The sequence below is a fragment of the Quercus suber genome, unplaced genomic scaffold (genome assembly GCF_002906115.3).
Source record: "Quercus suber isolate HL8 unplaced genomic scaffold, Cork oak 2.0 scaffold_229, whole genome shotgun sequence".
NCBI lineage: Eukaryota > Viridiplantae > Streptophyta > Magnoliopsida > Fagales > Fagaceae > Quercus > Quercus suber.
Window position 1 is genome coordinate 1031762 of NW_027069687.1, and position 18725 is coordinate 1050486.

Consider the following 18725-nt stretch of genomic DNA (forward strand, 5'->3'; position numbering starts at 1 on the left):
GAAATGGAAATGGAAATGATTTATAGGAGGGAGAGAGAGAGAGAGAGAATTGGAGTGATCTGAAGGTCATCGGGTTTGGTAGAATTGAGCGGAGCCATGGTTCTTTCTCTCTGTGAATTGCTGTGTTGATAAGCTCGATGGTATGGGATTTTAAGCTCACCTATATATAGAAACGACAACTCTCGAGAGTACTTTTTAAATCTTACTACTTTTTCCCCCCCTTTGAGTAGATGAAAATGCATTTTACTTTTACATCTATTTATGCAAATATAACGGTCTATTTTAAAATAAGAATTTAAAAAAAAAGATTTAATTAATTATCTTACAAAATACTCATATATGATTATTTATCATATACTATATTTTATTAAAATGTAGAATTTTCTTTATTTTTTAAATTGTTTGTCTCTTTTCACACAACAACTGCCTTTCATTCTCTTCCTTCACAATCGGGAAATGCAAATTTTTTTTTTCATAAGCTACTATGCTTATGTATATTTACACAAGCACCGTAACAAAATCTCATTTTACACAATGGATGTACAAATTAATGTGTGTTTTTTGAGGTTGACTTGCCAAAATCTGATGTGAATGCTCTTAAGCACCTTTTCATGCCGTAAATTCCTTTGGTTGGTCTTTCTTGTGTAGATTATCATGCACGGGTGGTGGTGGTGTAAATTTATTCAAGTGGCATTTTCCATGACATAATTTCTTTCATAGCAAGTAGTTCCATATAGTGTAAATTCTCATGTATTGAGTTCCCTTTCTTGATGTAAATTCTTGCATACTCATTAGCCTTTTTTCTTTTTCTTTTTTTTTTAATGTAAGTTCTCGTATTCACATATTTTTCTATCCCTTGTGGGAGGTATAGATCTATATTTCCATCCACTTCTATCCCTTGTTGGAGGGATAGATACATAGTTACCACATCCACACATGCACTCATATCTACATTGTTTTCAAATATACATCATATCGACATTTTGGCAGCACATTCAGCTTGGCCCAACTTGGTGATTTAGATCTGGGGAGTTGGATCCATGAATATATCAAGATGGTTAGACTAGAGCATTCTACAAGTTTGAAGAATTCACTAGTTGAAATGTACTCTAAATGTGGAGATATAGACATTGCTCTAGGAGCATTTGATGACATATCCAAAAGATGTAACACCCCATAATTTTGACACCAATTTAATTATTATACGTAAATTATAGAGGAGACTTACAATTAAATGGATTAAATTGATTTTGGCCTAAGATATTAAAAATAACATAAATACTGTGGAATATGAAGCCCAAGTGAAATGACATAAGTAAATATATGAGCCTTGATAAGCTTTAAAAAAATAAAATAAAATAAAACCCTAGCCTTCTTCCTCTTTAGTCACACGTGTATTTTATTGATGAGGCTTCCTTTTGCTTCAGCTGACTATTGAACTTTGCCTTTCTTCACTGTGGCGTTGAGTTGGAGTTGGAGTCTACAAGTATGATTTTCTCATGCTATAGATTTAAGAAGTTTGAATAGTCAATAGCTAGCAATTGTTATGAACCTAGACTTTCATTATACTAATAGAATGGGGCTCCTATAATTGTATTATATTAGATAAGGAACGGTCAATATGTCAGGAAAGGGCCATAGACTTTGAAACTGAACCAAATAGAGTAATAGACTTGGACTTTGTCACCATGATAAAGGAAAAAAAAAGGTTGCTTGTGGTTTATATATGATGTGGAAGAATTATAACAGGTGTCATGAACATAGCCCGTCAGCTTCTGTTTTGGCTAACGGGTCGAGACGTAACGTAAGGTAAACGGGATGCAGTGCATACCGACTAAATCAAGATGAAACTGACGGGCTGAAGTACCCAAGTCCAACTGACGGCTTTTTGAAGCCGTCAGGTTACTGAACAAAGCTTGAAGGCCGACGGAAAGCGCAGGCTGACGTCTTAATAGGCGGACGGTTCTGTGAAGACTATAACTTGGTCATCACGCATGGGTTTTAGAAATTGCTTGTACTCCACGCCCAGTATCAGAGTCCTATAAGGAAAGGATTCCGCAATCTACGCGCATAAGGATTCCTACAAGGAAAAGACTTCCACTCCAAGGGAAAAAGGTCCACCCACTACTACTATAAAAACCCCAATACCCTCATGAGCCGAGGTACGCATAATTAACCCCTCTCTAGCACTCTAGAGTTGAAAGAAGTTCTAACTTGACCTTCGGAGGGTATTTGGCCGGCACCACACCGGTGCTCTCTGTGAGGTCCTTTTCTTTTTTTGTTGTGCAGGTGTTGTTTTTGAGCGTACACGCGTCGTGCAACTCACTGGTGAGATTTTCGGCTTCATCAATAACAATAAATAAATAAATATCATATAATAACATTAAATAATATGGTAATATCCATGTAGTTTGCATTGATTGTTGGGTCAAAAAAAAAATCTTCTTAAAATACTACCAATAATACATACATATATCCCATAAAAAATTAATACATATATATATATATATTATTTTTTACCCAATTGCATTCCTCTCATGTTAAGAGGGAAGATTGTTAATGTGCCAAATTTTTTAGTTTGGAATCTTTGGAGGGAGGAATGTGCAATTTTTAGTTTGGAATCTTTGAGGAGGATATTCTTTCTTTTTTTTTTTTTTTTTTGGGGTACTCCAAGCTGATTTTGCCACATATATTTATGTGGCCCAAAAAATCGTTTGTACCTGACCAGTTCCAAAGCTAGATACAGTCTCTGCCCTTAAATTATACACACTCTATAAATTAACCTCTCTCTTTTGTCAAACCAAAGATAAAGAGCTTTTTTGATTTGAAGAAAATGGCTACCACAACTGACAACAACAACAAAAACCCAGCTCTGGACCCGGATACGGATACTCCGAACGACCCGGGTCACGAGTTTGCTCAATTCGGAGCCGGTTGTTTCTGGGGCGTGGAGCTTGCGTTTCAGCGAGTGGCTGGAGTGGTGAAGACTGAGGTTGGGTATTCTCAGGGTCACGTGCCGGATCCGAATTACAAGCTGGTGTGCACCGGAACCACGAACCACGTGGAGGTGGTGCGGGTCCAGTTTGACCCGAAAGTTTGCCCGTACACCAATCTCCTCTCTCTCTTTTGGTCTCGCCATGATCCGACGACCCCCAATCGCCAGGTACAACGTTATGTCGTTTGATTCAATTCTCTTATCTGTTTGTGGTGTTTATTTTGGACAGTTGACTTAGGTGGGCCCCATTTTGGTTTTTTAGTGGGCTCCACACTTTCACTTTTCTATTAGTGTTGTTGTTTTAAATCAATTGTTATTATGAATTAAATGTGAAATTCTATCATATGTGAAAAAAAAAAAAAAAAAAATTGGTTTTAAACAAATATGTAGAATTTTTAGAATTTTTTTTTAATAATTTCAAAATTTTTAGATTTTATTTTTTCACTAACTGATTGTGATATTGTATAGTTGGTTGTGGGTGATGCATACTAAAGGTGTTTTTTGGTTCATGAGAAAAATAATATTGCTTTAATTATAAGTTATTAAATTAACAAGTTGTAAAAAATAAAAAAGTGATAAAATATTAAAAATTGTGCCCTTTGTATTTATCTTCTTTTTTCATTTATTAATTTGAGAGTATTTGAATCAGGAGCTTAAAAGATGTCCAATTTATTATTACTTTTAAGTCCAATATTTTGTTTGGAAGTCCTCGATTGAAAGGGTTCATTTGGATAGAATTTATTTTGCTGAAACTGAAAACTGAAAACATGAAACTAAAAACTAAAAATATTATAGCAAAATATTTTTTGAATGTGTAAATAGTGTTTTGAAACCTATTTTTAATGAAATAGTTGCAAAGTGAAATTTGTGACTTGTGAACAATGCAAAATTACTGTTCACAGAAGAATTGGTCAAATGTTGCAGCTTGAAAAAAGAAAAGGGGAGAAAATGCACAAATGCGTATCCAAACGGATACTAAGTGGCGAGTTTGTCTAGTGTCACTAAGTGGTGGAAATAAAATGATAGGTCCAGGATTCTACCGCTCATATCACCATGTGACAAAATTGTCACAAAATTGTGGAATTAATTGTAGTACGAAGATTATAAACGAGGATTATATTTATATGCAAGGTAGGAAATTAGGACGAGAATTGAGAGCTCATAGTACCGAAACTTGGTGGCCAACTGGCCATTGGTTTTCTTGTAGGCTTTTTTGTTAATCATATGAAAGGTGGTTCTCTTAAAGGAAAGAATTAAAGAGGTAATAGAGAGAGTGATTTTGGATATAATAGAATGGCGAAAAATAATATATGTAATCAACTATGACTAGTTTGTTTGAGGATCCATACTTGATCCCAAAATTTGGGATTAAGGCTTGGTTGTTGTTGTTGTTATTACTGTTGATTATTGTATAAGAAAGGTAATTCAAATGGATATTGATAGCAGGAGGATAAACGTAGTGGGAACACAATTTTTGGTGTGAGGAGTGTAATGTCCCAAAAAAAAAAAAAAATTGTTAAATGCTTACAATCTGTAGCTTGGTCAACTAAATCGTTAAAGAATATGCTTATTCATGGAAATATTATAATAGTCATATTTATCTAAAGAGTGATGAACATAACTATGAGGTGGTTTGATTTGGTCTAAGTTGAATGTTCTAGATAGATGAGGGAGGTCAAAAGAACGTGTATTGAATTTCAAATCCTAGAGAAAAGACTAATTCCTAGCACAAAATAGAGCAATTAAATTTAACTTATGCAGTAGATTCAATCTTGTTGGATGTATGATTCAGTCAACTGTCAAGTTGCGTTCCTTGAATTAAGAATCTTATTTTTGGTGTTTGATTGTTTCACTATGAACTCACTTAGTCACCAACTTAATATTTAATTTAAACATAGTTGCAAAGATCTTGGGGGTTGTAAACAATGAGATGAGGAATTACCAACCCAAAGGTTAAGAATCTTGATTAGATTTTTGAGGATTCGCAGGCGACCCCCAACTTTTGAGACTAAGGCTTGGTTGTTGTTGAGGGACCATGAGGCTTCGAGTAAACATGATAATGAAGGGTTTTCCTATACTCAGGCTTGTAATCCTGTTCCTGATAATTTTCCTACTAATTGGAGAAAGTAGACTTAGTCTGCAGGAACCTTAAAAGTTCACACATCATCTGAAACTATAAAGGAGAATAGGCATGATTCCACTGCAGGCTTCTGTCGAAGTAGAACAATTCAACTCTGTAAAACGACCATTTTGCTCTAATTATTGCAATTCTGAGGTTCTATAACCTTGCCAACCAACAAGCCCTAGCTAGGCTCAGTGTTGGAACCTTGCAACAGCCCATCCAACCAAAGTCATTTTGAGATTTCATTTCTCTTCCTTAAGATGGACCAAATGATAAAGGCTTAGACATGGTTGTTTACCTGATATTTTAAGGACATTTTTTCTGGATGTAATTATAAAATATGTACTGAAGAAGTAACCAAGCATTTCAAGTTTTCAACATGAATCACATGTGTCAGGGTGGTGATGTGGGCTCACAATATCGATCTGGAATATACTACTACAATGAGACCCAGGCTCGTTTAGCTCAGGAATCAAAGGAAGCTAAGCAGTTGGAATTGAAGGACAAGACAATTGTGACAGAAATTCTTCCTGCAAAGAAGTTTTACAGAGCTGAGGAGTATCATCAACAATATCTGGAGAAGGGAGGAGGCAGAGGCGCAAAACAGTCTGCTGAAAAGGGCTGCAATGACCCCATCAGATGCTATGGTTGACAAATAATGTTTGATGCTATGGTCAAAATCCTATGTTGGAGTTCTTGCTTCGAACATCTGGTTTGGTTTCTAAAATGCTGCCAAATATTGGTATTGTACTTTACGCTTTTTATATATTGAACACATTATGTTATATATTGAATGCATTATAGTTTACTAATAAAATACGGATTCTAGTAATATTAGTATTTGTATTTTCTTGGAGTGTTGTTATGTCAATTAATGATTACTCATTTAAGTATTGAATTTGATAATCAATTTATTTGTATGGATGTGCTGTATTGTTTGCCTATATTAATGATTCTAATTATCCCCTCAGCTGGAGACTCCTGACCTTGTTGCAAGTAGATGTTTGTGGATTGCTAGAAAATATAATTTGAAAGATATACTTTATTCACACACCCAAACAGGTCTTAATTTTTGTATTAACATCTAATCTCTAAAACATTATTTGTTTCTGAAACCATGAAGCATGCAACTTCTAACACACAAGATGAGAGGAAACCGCAGCTGAAGGCGAGTAAATTTGAAGTGAATGGTGAATATTGTTTAGAGTTCGTCTTTAGGATATGATGAAGGTCCTAGTGGATTAGTTGAGGAGTTCTTGATGGGATATGAAGCCTCCATTGCTATACCACAGAGTCCCTCCTTATCAGAGATGCCACGCTCCATCCGTATGTAACCCTTCTCCCCCCATTTAGGTCCCCAAGAATTCTTCACTATCCAGTACTTGGTTCCATCTAGGGTTGTTCCATAGCCCACAATAGCAACTCCATGATCAAGCTGTGTGCCACATTTTCCATTAAACACCCCCTGTGTTCATGCACAACCAAATTAAGATAAAAACTCAGTAAATTCTCTAATAATTAGCAAGTTATTGCCTTGAGCTCAAGAAAGTATTTTATTTTGATCTTGCCTTTCCCTTTTACTATCTTGAAAACACATTTGGTGGCTGAAACATTAAGGTCCTAGCTACTTTCCACAAATTTTATGTCACATTAGATTATCATATGGTATACCTCTGAGTAGAATTGGAAATCGGAACCCCCAGCATCTATGGCAACAGATATAGGTTGATTTGCGACTGCTTTAAGTAATGCGTCCTCATCATTAGCAGGCACATGTTCATGTCCATCTATTGACACTGATGGAGAATTTACCTGTCAAAGCAATAGGCTTTATCTACATAGTTCTCAATCCATAGTAAAGGACAGTATAAACTAATAAACAGAATTTAATTCAGGTTGAGCACAACTTTATACATACCTTGGATGTATCACAAGTTCCATCTTTTGCATGGTAAGGGTAGTTATTTTCTGTTGATATGCCCCCCTTTCGCTTGATGAATTCGAAAGCATAATGCATTAGCCCTCCATTACAGCCATGATTGTGTTTAGTGTCACAGTCTACCAACTCTTGCTCAGACAAAGAAACTAGCTCATTGGTCTTGATTTGATTAATACCCTCAACTGCTACAATGGTTGAAAATGCCCAGCAGCTACCTGTGTAACCAACAACCAGTCAGATCAAAGTATTATGTCACCAGAAGCAAAGGTCACTATGTTATCCCATTTAAGTGATCTGTGCATGCATGCATCTACATGGAATTAATGAATTTGACAAGAATTGCACTTCAAGGTTGATGTGGATTATGGTGTGGCGTAATTGGCAAAAGAATGAACTTGAAAAGATTAAACAACGTAGTTTTGAATAGAAAAACTATATATGCATTTTAAGTTGAGGTGATATCTAATGGTTGGCTTAGTAATGGACATAGAAGGATTCATTTTAAACGCCATATAACATGAAGGAGAAAAATCTAAAATTTTATACTTAAAAGGAATAAAATCAATATAACTACAAGCTTAAATGGTGAAATTTAAGAAAAAATAATAAAATGAACGACTTGGGTAAGGCTCGTAACAAATGAACAAGATTTTCCTTACCACAATGGCGTTGATTCTTCACACTAGTCACAGCACCTTTCAACCTCCAATCAACAGAAACTGGAACACTGTCCTCCCTCTCATACATGAAGCTCCCACTTCCACGTGGCGTTCCTTGGAACATCCTGTGGTGCTTAATCTTTGAGCCAGCATAAACGCTCCTAAACTCATGGTTAGTCATGTCAGCAAAGCTGTTCAGTTTCAGCTTGTACGGCTTATCCATCTTGTTGGTGTTATGAACATGCATTACATTTTCCTTGAACACATTGAAGCGCTTGTGCTTCTCATCAAGACTCCTGGAGATTGTGTGGTGGCTCCTCCACCTCTCATACAAATCCCATAAACTTTCCTCGGACGCCAAATCGTTCTCATGAAAATCAAAACCCTTAGTGACACCAAGAACCAAAGCAAGTAAGACAGCAACACAAAAGAACCTCATTTTCAATTTCTAGCTAGGATTCAACACAAGATGGGAAATGGAGACCTCGGAACTGCTTTATATAGAGGAATGAAATGAATTAAAGAAACAATGTATAATAAATGGAGAAGTTACAGGTTGCTTATGGGCATCAACAATTTCTAATAATGAAGAAGAAGAACAAAATGGGGTTTGAGTGTTATTGAGATGATGATGACTGGGATTGGTTTATCTTATATAAGCAAGATCTTATATAAGTGAGCTATTTCACACATGCCTTTACTAGTAGGAGGGAAGGTTTTTCTGGTAATTAGGGGTTAAATGGAAAAAGCTGTGTGTGCTTGATAGCTTTACATGCCATACAAGTTATAATGTAAAGATGTGAGAGAGAGAGAGAGAGAGAGAGGATGAGCCACGATTTATTACAAGGGCGAATTAAAGTCCATATAACTGCTTTGCTTTTTATCTTTAACTGAAATCCAATTGCTCTTAAATGGTTTTGATAGAATTATATATCTTAAAAGTAACTGAATGAAAATGTGCAAGTGCAACTATGCAAGTAATCCTATTGTTAGACCATTCCTTTTGCAGTTTGATCTTTGAATTGATAATAAACATTTAAAAAAAAAAAAAAAAAAGGAAGGGGGGGTGGGGAATTTTAGAACATGGAATTACATTATATCACATGCTCCTTTGCTTATGTGATGAGCTTAACTCTTTTCTTTTTTTTTTTTTTTCTAAGATAGTTACAATATGCTGCAAACTTCGCAAGCCGAACATTTTCTCCTTATACCTACAAATGCACTTTATGCTAGTAATGAGCTTAACTAAAGTTGAAAAGTTAATCTATCCACCATATAGCATTAATGTAATACTTTTTTTTTTGAGGGGAAGCATTAATGTAATACTTAATAAATAATTATTGCATTCCTAATATTGTTGTTAGTACTTCTTTTTGTAATAATAATAATAATAATAATTTAAAAAAAAAAAAAACAAAAAACAAAAAATCTTGTTCTTCGGATTAATGGGTTACTGCTTTGCTTGTTGATTTTGTAATAATAATAATAATAATAATTAAAAAAAAAAAAAAAAACAAAAAACAAAAAATCTTGTTCTTCGGATTAATGGGTTACTGCTTTGCTTGTTGTTACCCATTTGAGTAAGGCATTTGAGAGATGGCTAATAATTAAGTTGCATTGGTTTTATTTTGTATATATTTATATATATCAATTGTCGCATTTATATATATATATTTATCTATGCCATTTATATATATCCATTTATATATATATCATTTGTCGCATTTCAGAAAGTTCGATTTTTGTTGCATAGTCAATTATTTCCTTGTCTAGATTGTCATGATTTGCTGGTAAGCCGAAATGAACGGCAAGAATCTAAAATTTTAGAAGGCCATAAAATAATCGTTTATGGAGTTTTCGATTGGCTAAAGCGTTACAGAGTCTAAGGTATTGCTTGCAGGACACAATAGCGTGGTGTATTGGGCATTGTTCACTTCTATAGTTAGAAGTTAGAACACACATGAAAGAGATCTTATATTACATGTATGACATATAGTACTTGTTTCTTGCAAGTGACAAAATGACCTTCAATTGGAGAGAATATGAGTAAGTAGCGTATAATATCTTTGGGTGGGGTAAAAAAAAATAACTTGTAATTGCTACATATTAAGAAAACAAGAATATGGGCGTTTTCACTGTTTTACACTGAACAGCATAGCCAACATGGTCGATATCAAGCTAAATACTACAACATAAAAGGGAAAGCATGTCACTCCATGTGTTTTTCTGGTGATTTACAATAAAGTGGGCTGGTGATGTGACTTATTTGCCTTCATGAAGCTTTGGCTAAAAGCCAATCAGTTGGTCATTGAAATCCAAATACATTAAGGGGTGCAATAATTGTATCAAACCTATAATAAGTAGGGCATAGTCCAAATTAATAATCCATTCTGCAGTTTGAACTTTGAACAATGACATGGGTTTTTCTTTTTTCTTTTTTTAAATAAATAATATCACTTACATAATTAGAACAGGTAATAAAATTCACTCCTCTCCCATACTCTGATACTCATAACACTAATTATTGTTAGTGTTACTAGGCTAGTGATTCATAAGACCATTTAGATTTATATATTATAGCTTTTCTGGTGATTTGGAATAATTATTGTGTATTATTTGTATTGACTTTAGAGCGAAGTATCTCAAATATGGGGATTAGCAAGTGGAGGAGAAAATCAGGACAATGGTACTTTGGCATTAGATGAGAAGTATTTACCATTCTTTCTAATCTTTTGGCTTGTAATTGTTAATTAGTAAGAAGTTGTATTGTGTTGTCAGAAAAAAAAAATAAATAAATAAATAAAAAAACGAAGAGAGATATGAAATCAGTTAGTATGTGCAAAACAGTGAATGCTCTTAGAGAATTATAAAGATGAAATCAGTTAGTATGTGCAAAACTGTCTTTCTTTTTTGACTTTTTAATGGATTTATAGCTAGCTGCTCACTATTAGAATTATTTGACACAATGTTATAGGCTGATTAGGTTGTGAATAGAGGCATGAGGTGCCAAAAAGTATTAGATTATGTACTCAAATTATAGTTGAGTGGTTTTGTGCAAACATGTGATCTACTTTTTTTTTTTTTTTCCCCAAATTGTTTTTGCCCTTTTTTGGCCATTTTTTGATCGGTTAAAGACCCAACAAACAAATCCAACTTTTTTGATTCTGACTTTTGTTAATGAGAAAATTATCCTTATACTGAAGGTATTAAAAATTTAATAGCCCTTTAACTAAGGATTATTTGGGCTAAGCCTGTTAACGTAGGCTTGTCAATAAGTAGGATAATAAAAGTAGTTGGATCTATGTTGGATTTGCTAAGGTGGAGCTTTAGCATTGGCCGAAGGTGTGGGTTAATAAGTCAAACCCCCATTCTCCATGGTTGGGCAGCCAACAATATAAATATTGAAAAAAAAAAAAAAGATTATTTGGTCTATTTCTAAAAATATAGTAACTTTTAGAAAGGTACACAGCTTATACTGCTTAAGCACCTGAAAATTTGCACCACTAAAGATATCATGCCTCAAGGTTTCAGAGGTGCCTTGCCTCGCCCATGCGCCAAGGTGAGCACGTGGCTCGCATTTTAATTTTCACAACGCTGGTTGCATTAGCACATTTATATAACATAGCTTGATTTTGTGTGATTTTGAAATGATTCCAACTTATCTTCATATAAATCGTCATTTTTTGGGTGTAAATTAGGCCAAACAAAGAGTGGATGAGATACAAGGTCTAAAAATGTGGCTAGGATTTTGAAATGCTGCAAGGAGGCTAGAACTAGATGTAGTCATATGCAGCTGAAGGCTTGCTGTTAGCTTTATGAAGCTTGAATTCTTCTGTTTCATTCAGCATTTTATTTGTTCTTCACTTTTAATTCATTACATTTTCAAGACTAGAGTCATAGACTCAAAGAAACTAGAGAAGAAATAAATAAATAAAGAAGAAGAAAGCTCGTCTGCCTAGGAGAATTGAAATATGTATGGCTAGAGGAAGCACTTGCTGAGATTAACATGATTTTAAAAATCGAAACGATCAAATAACGGAAATTAGGTCCAATCCTCAATTTTGTCGGACCGGTTTAAGGTTAGTCTGGTCTGATTTTTAAAATAATGGAGATTGGCGCTATCATTCATCATGATACATCTTAAGTTTATTAATGAAATTCCAATCAGTCTTTCATAAAATAAAAATAAATAAATAAAAAGACCAAACCACTCATTTATCATCTCTTGTTGCTAACATTAACCATGGCATGGTTGTTACTTTAGCATTTTTCCTATTTCTTTTGTTGAGAGCGATATGTCTTATGTGTACTTTATACGGATTAGTGTTTATAAATGCAAGATATTTTTCATTATATATATATATATATATATAAAGGTTGTCAAGAAGGATAAAATCAAGTTTTAAAAATTCCTTTAATGTAGATAGGGTAAGATCCCTTCCCATGAAACCAAAATTCTGGTAGGGTAAGACATTTGATATTTAAAAATTAAATAAATGTCAAGAAAATCTAACTAAAAATAAAAAGGAATTGAAGAAGATTATTTTTCCCAGGGAATATAGCCAAACATAGTGTTTATCTCACCATATAGTGCACATAATAAGATAAATTAAAATACAAATATGATCATCTACTCTACTTATTGGATAAAGTTTAATTTGGTGTTAAATTATTAATTGTGTCAATTTAATTCCTCAACTTCAAAATCAAAAGAATGTCAAAAAAAAAAAAAAAAAACTTCAAAATCATATATATAAAAAAAACTTCAAAATCAAAGACAACTTTATCTCCCATTTAAATTTTAGAGTAATTAATTAGTATGGCAGGTGGAGCAAACATTGAACTGCTAATGGAAATTGTAAAATTTTCAAAATAAGTGAATTTCAACTATTAATTCTATATAAATTCAAATGGAAAGGAGAGCAAAAGTTGATGAATTGACATAATTAATAGTTGAGGGACCAAATTGAACTGGCTATGTTTTTGAAGCTTGCATAAGTTTATTACTTTTGTTGTAATTTTTAAAAGTTGATTTATCCTAAGTTTGCTTTATTGATTCTCTATTATGGTTCATAAGGTAAAGATCAGTAGATTTTATTTTATAAAAAATAGATTTTATGCTGGTATTGACATAGGTTTTTATTTTTTATTTTTATTTTTTTATTGGCATTTAACTGATGTTAATGGAAGAATAATGTTTTTTTTCCCCTTTTTGTGAAAAATATGGTAATATTTAGACCACTGTTTTAAAAACCGGACCGGACCGACCGGTTCGACTGGTTCAACCGAGAATCAGGAGTTAGTCTGGTCCGGTTAAAAGCCCCAAAACCGGTTAACAACGGAAAACCGGCCAAAAACCAGGGTTGAACCAAAAATTTAAAAAAAAAAACGGTTCGATGACCGGTTCGGTTTTTAAAACCATGATTTAGGCATCTAACTATCACTTTACAATGATTTCTCTAATCATATGTTAAGATATCAATTGATTTTTGGTGTAGGTGTAGTTAAAACTTAAAACTCTAGAACTCATATTACATCATATTTTATTTGTTGAGCCAATTGGAACCAAGAAAAATCATGTTAAATTTATAAATCCAAATTTTTGTGGGTTTTAGTTAGCTCAATTAGTAAAGTTTCTGATTCTCCAAAAAAAAAAAAAAGGGTAAAGTCTCTAATGGTTGAATAAGAGATTTGGGGTTCAATCCCTACTTACACCAAAAACCGACTAGTGTCTTGGTTTGATAATAAAATAACTATCCTCAAGAGCGGGCTGAAACTCTCAAAAAATTATCCAAATTTTGATACTCAAGGTCCTGAGTAGCAAAATGGTAATAATTTAAAAGTTAAATGGATCAAAAAGGTACCTGTGCCTAAGAAAAATTAATGGCTTTATTATCAAATGGTTAGGGGTTTGGGCTGGCAACCTCCTATACAGCAGACTAGACTTATTTGATTTATTTAATTGGCTGGGCCGACCATCGCTCGACGAAATTAAGATCGGTTGTTCTATTCATGAATCATGCGAGTTCTACTTCGACTCTACAAAGGATTCAGTTTTAAACCCCAACTCCGAATTTGAATAGGATTTGTCAAAAATACCAAAGGCCAAAAGCCAAAAGCCAAAAATTTCAAACTCAAAAATCACAATTCTTTAGCATTACCACTCAGTTTTTTTCTCTCTAAGTGAAAAGCCCCGTTTGGTATGCAAGTTCAAACATATGTTTTCAATTTTTAAACATCATTACACGTTTTTTCACATACTTTTTTAGCCATACGTATTTTCAAAAAAATTGAAAACTATTGTTTAGGCACACGTACTAAACAAGCGCTAAGTAAAGTTTAGATTTTTACTTTGCGTTGGCTATTTGGGTGAGAAGGCCAGAACAGTGCAACCGGGATCTAAAGGTTTTGTCTTTCTCAAAAGCAACCCAAATGTTATAATTTTGTTTTTGGTTGTTTGTTTGTGTTTCTTCAAGTTCTGTCCTTTTGTTATTAGATTACTTAAAATTTTAGTCACTTTACTAATTTTTGTTTAAAATTGTTCAGTTTTGGTATAATTGTCTGAGATTTACTCACTAAAAGTTACATAACAGAGTAGGAAGTTAAAGTCTTTGCTAATATATGTTAAAAAATTTGTCACACTGATTTAGTAAAGACTTACCTTCATGTTTTACTGTTGTTTTAGTAGATGGTGTATAATCTGTTTAGTTTATGAATTAAATTTCTAATCTTTTCTTCAAAAATAAATAAATAAAGCCCCGTTTTGGTATAGTTTTCTAAGATTTATTATATAAAAGTTGCTTGAAAAAGTTATATAGTCATTGCTAACATGTGTTTACATTGTCATGCTCAGTGTGAGGAGACAAACAGTTTCTGCGGCATGGATCGGTTAAGTGAATTGCCAGATGAAATTATTATCTGCATTCTGTCATTTTTGAAGTTGAAAGAAGCAGAAGGACTAGTGTCCTCTCTAGAAGGTACCGGGGACATCTGTGGAAATTTGCGAGTAGTAGCTTGGACTTTGATGATTCATCGTTACAATATCTTAGGAAGAAGAGCTTTTTTAAAACTTTACCTGGAATTGATAGGGATAGGTATGTCGGTTGGGTAAATCACGTATTGCGATTGCATCAAGCTCATACCACAGATGGGTTTAAAGTTTGTTTTCCTCTGGATGAGGAGTATAACAAATTGGATATTGACAATTGAATACTTTTTTCACTGAGAAAGAATGTGAAAAGGCTTTCATTGGATTTCAACCCTATTTTTCAAAAGGTTTATAGGGGATATTACACTCTTCCTACCCAGATTCCTCACGGTTATAGCCTTGATTCCTTAACAAACCTCTGTTTGAGTTATGTGGAAGTGATCGGAGAAGTTCTTAATTATATTTTATCTAATTGTCCATGTATTGAAGCATTACATGTGGAGTCCTCAGCATCTTTAGTGAATTTAAAGCCTTCTAGGCCTTTGCTCAAACTAAAGCACTTAGAGATATTACGTTGTGTCTTTCTAAAAGAGATTGAGATTTCCGCTGTAAATCTTGTTTCATTCAAATATTTTGGGCTTAAGATAAGGTTGCATCTTGGGGATGTTCCCAGTCTTGTTGATGTGTCTGTGGAAGGTCTGTATGCTAGCTATTTTGTGCAGAAATGTTGCCCTATTTCAAGTTATCTCTCTCAGCTGCAGACAATTGTACTAGACGTGTATGTTGAGGTTAGTGATAAAAACACTTATAAGCAAACACTCATGATTGTTAACTCCATTGTGCATTTTTTTTCTTCTTTTTTCCCAAAATCAATGTTTGTTTATATGAATGTTCTCATTTTTCTTGGTTTAATTTTTCAGAGGTTCCCTAAATTTCCAGAGTTAAGAAACCTCAGGCAATTAACATTGATTGTATCTTCATATCTTGCCAGCAGTCTCCTTTGTTGCACTTCCATGCTGAAGGCACCTCCCTTTTTGCATAAATTTACACTTGAGGTAAATATTGTTATTATTTTATTATTTATAATTTTAGAGTTATGGAATTTATTGTTCGGAGATTTTTATAAGGTTTATTTGCACTTGAGCTTAGCACTTCGCTGTCTTTTTCTTCACATTTTGTAAAGCATATTTGCTGAAATGTTTTTGTAGTTGGACAAGCTTATCTATTGGATGGTAAATAACTTCCAATTATTAAAAGAAAAAAAAAAAAAAAAAAAAGAGAGTATGATGGATCTTTGAAATATTAATCAAATAAAAATTTGTTTAGTGGTGTAACTTAACCAAAGAGTCTAGTGGTTGGGATCTTATATGCGTTTGTGTGTGTGTGTGTGTTCTTCCCCCATATTGTGTCTATTGTGACGCATCTCCAGTTGAAGTACGATTATTTAACTCTGTCTACTTGTTGGAGTAAGTCATGAATTTGGAGTGGAATTGTTGAGGCTCAATTGATTATTGCTCCTTTCTTATTTATTAGCCCTTTAATTATTATATAATTGTAAGAATCTTTCTTTATCTTTATCTTTATCTTTTATTTCTTTAAATATTTCTAACTTCAAATTTCCCCCAAGTCAAACTGGTGCTTGTTGTAGACTAAATTTCTTTGTGATGTAAGATATATTTTTCATTATTTGAAAACAAGTTAAATGTTCTCTGCTGCTTTTAGCTATTGGTGATAACATTGTTAATGGTGTTGCTAAGTTTTTTTTTTTTTTTTTTTTTTTTTTTTTTTTTTTTTTTTTTTTTTTTTTTTTTTTTTATAACATTCTATCTTTTAACTAGCATAACACTATTTCTTCCTTACGACAGTTGATAGGGCTAGATAATGCCCTTGGCACAATAAAGGAGAAGAAGGCTAAATATCCACACCAATGCCTCAAGATGCTTGAATTGATTGGATTTGTTGGTGGTACACTTGACATGGAGCTTGTCCTAGATGTACTCATCAATGCTTTGTCATTGGAGGCGATAATTATTGATACGCGAATTCCATTTAGGAAGCATATTAGTGATCTTAAGAAGAAATTAACTGCAATAGCTAGAGCCAGGCAACTAGAAACAACTTTACTACCAGGGATTAAAATGGTGATAGTGTAAATGTGTTGTGAAATATAAACTTTTATGTATTCATGGAGTAAGCTTAGGGTGAATGTAACTGTAAAGCTGTATTTTCTTTTCATGTGTCATTTATTTGCTTTTTACATATTAAAAAAAAATTAAAGTGCAAACTATACTCTTAAAAGTTTGGGGTTGGATTGTATACCCTTAAATTTTATTGGGCAATAACTTAGACCTCAATTTTGAGAGAATTATTACTCCTAAAAAGTAACCAAGTGGAAAATGTGCCACGGTGCAAGTAATCCTATTATTACACCATCGATTTTGCAGTTTGAATCATGAACAATGACATGGGGTATTTTTTTATTTTTAATAAATAATATCACATGTATAATAAGTAGTAAAATTCACTCCTTTCCCATAATACTAGTAACATTAATTGGTATTCATCTATTGGATAATGTTCTCTTTGTTAGTGTTACCTACCAGGCTAGTGATTCATAAGACTTTTCTAATTAATATCTAGCTTTTCTAGTGATTTGGAATAATTCTAGCAAGTATTATTTTCTATTAACTTTAGAGAGAAGTATCTCAACTATGGGGATTAGCAAGTGGAGGAGAAAATAAGGACAATTACACTTTAGATTGGAAGGATTGCTTGGATCCTTTATATTCCATTCTTTCTCTAGGCTGAGAAATCTTTTTGCTTGTAATCTGTGCAAACATTACATTCAAGATAGAAATAGAAGAGACTTTTTTTTTTTTTTTTGGGTAGAAAGGAAACTGCATTAACGAAACAACTAAGGGGGAAGGGGAGGTTCAGTGATGGTTCTCTTATAATACAGTCCAACTTTGTCTGAGCTTAAGAGCTCCAAATGATCCACAGGCGGATCATGGTACAAAATAAAAGTCCTATCTTGAATAGTTCCTATCCGAGCCAAGAGATCAGCACATAAGTTGGCTTCACTAGAAGAGACATTTAAATCTTGTATCTACTATGAACATCAATTGCGCCCACCATGTTTGGAATCAGTGGTGAAAGGGAGAACAATACCACTAGCCCGTTTCTTGATGAGAGTGAGCAAGGCATCAGAATTGAACAAGATGTGCATAGCCTCGGTAAATGGACGAACGGCATGGATGATTTCCAAAGCAATGAAATCATCTATGTGCTGAATTGGCGTTGTGCATGGTGAATCCCGGAGCAGATCAACATACAAACAAATGTTAGCCACCTGGTAAGTAACTCCTTCGTCCGCCAACAAATAACGCTTCTCCACAGAGAAAAGCAGAGCACTCCTCTTCTTAAGAAACGCCAAATGCTTCACCCGCCCCTTCTTCACCACATGTTTCAACCTCTTCACATTCTTGATCAAGAGGCGCTTAGGCACCCTAAGACCCAAACCCAAGCTGAGTTTGGCCTTGACAAGCTTCTTGGAGACCTTATCTCTATCAATCAAATTCTATCTTAGAAACACAATCCACATCATTAACTCTTTCATCCTCCTTTCCTTCTCATACCACGCCAATTTGACTTTCTATTTGTCAAACCAAATTGGAAAAGGTCTAATTCCATAGCTTGAAATTAATCAATAACAATTTCAATTTATAGAGCAATCAATTCAATTAATTAATTTCAATTTACAAAGCAATCGATTCAATTAATCAATAACAATTTCTTTTTACAGAGCAATCAATTCAATTAATCAATTTCAATTTCAATTTACAGAGCAATCAATTCAATTAATCAATTTCAATTTCAATTTATAGAGCAAGCAATTCAATTAATCAATAACAATTTCAATTTACAGAGCAATCAACCTATTCTATCACGTTACAATTTAGTAATTACCAATTGGTAACTCTCCAAAGGTATAGGAATAGTTAGTATAGGAATATGTTTCACCCTCTCTAGTATAGGAATAACTAGTATTAAGGGGAACTATTAGGGAAGAAAATTTCAATCAT

At 33.6% G+C, this 18725-nt stretch overlaps 3 protein-coding genes across 3 annotated transcripts; 2 read left to right on the forward strand and 1 right to left on the reverse strand.

Annotated features, from left to right (window-relative positions):
• The first annotated feature begins 2721 nt into the window (after positions 1–2721).
• LOC112013880 (peptide methionine sulfoxide reductase) lies at positions 2722–5951 on the forward strand. Its single transcript, XM_024046258.2, has 2 exons — positions 2722–3163; positions 5515–5951. Exons 1-2 carry the CDS (start codon positions 2834–2836, stop codon positions 5767–5769), a joined length of 585 nt encoding a protein of 194 aa, XP_023902026.2. The 5' UTR covers positions 2722–2833; the 3' UTR covers positions 5770–5951.
• Positions 5952–6141: 190 nt separating this feature from the next.
• LOC112013879 (vignain) lies at positions 6142–8285 on the reverse strand. Its single transcript, XM_024046257.2, has 4 exons — positions 7716–8285; positions 7036–7271; positions 6789–6929; positions 6142–6582 (listed from the first exon to the last, which is right to left on the reverse strand). Exons 1-4 carry the CDS (start codon positions 8152–8154, stop codon positions 6319–6321), a joined length of 1080 nt encoding a protein of 359 aa, XP_023902025.1. The 5' UTR covers positions 8155–8285; the 3' UTR covers positions 6142–6318.
• A 6259-nt stretch (positions 8286–14544) lies between these two features.
• Positions 14545–16796, forward strand: LOC112013892 (uncharacterized). Its single transcript, XM_065780272.1, has 5 exons — positions 14545–14809; positions 15133–15431; positions 15564–15698; positions 15852–15875; positions 16509–16796. The coding sequence occupies exons 1-5, from the start codon at positions 14545–14547 to the stop codon at positions 16794–16796; spliced, it is 1011 nt and encodes a 336-aa protein (XP_065636344.1).
• Positions 16797–18725: the final 1929 nt, after the last annotated feature.

Excerpts from the sequence above, each read along its gene's own strand:
- LOC112013880 (XM_024046258.2), top strand. The coding sequence starts at position 2,834 with ATGGCTACCACAACTGACAACAACAACAAAAACCCAGCTCTGGACCCG. Across the intron at positions 3,164-5,514 it reads CGACGACCCCCAATCGCCAG|GGTGGTGATGTGGGCTCACA; the intron begins GTACAACGTTAT and ends CACATGTGTCAG.
- LOC112013879 (XM_024046257.2), bottom strand. The coding sequence starts at position 8,154 with ATGAGGTTCTTTTGTGTTGCTGTCTTACTTGCTTTGGTTCTTGGTGTC. Across the intron at positions 6,930-7,035 it reads GAACTTGTGATACATCCAAG|GTAAATTCTCCATCAGTGTC; the intron begins GTATGTATAAAG and ends TTGCTTTGACAG. Across the intron at positions 6,583-6,788 it reads ATTTCCAATTCTACTCAGAG|GGGGTGTTTAATGGAAAATG; the intron begins GTATACCATATG and ends GCATGAACACAG.
- LOC112013892 (XM_065780272.1), top strand. The coding sequence starts at position 14,545 with ATGTGTTTACATTGTCATGCTCAGTGTGAGGAGACAAACAGTTTCTGC. Across the intron at positions 14,810-15,132 it reads CCTGGAATTGATAGGGATAG|CATTACATGTGGAGTCCTCA; the intron begins GTATGTCGGTTG and ends CATGTATTGAAG. Across the intron at positions 15,432-15,563 it reads TACTAGACGTGTATGTTGAG|AGGTTCCCTAAATTTCCAGA; the intron begins GTTAGTGATAAA and ends TTAATTTTTCAG.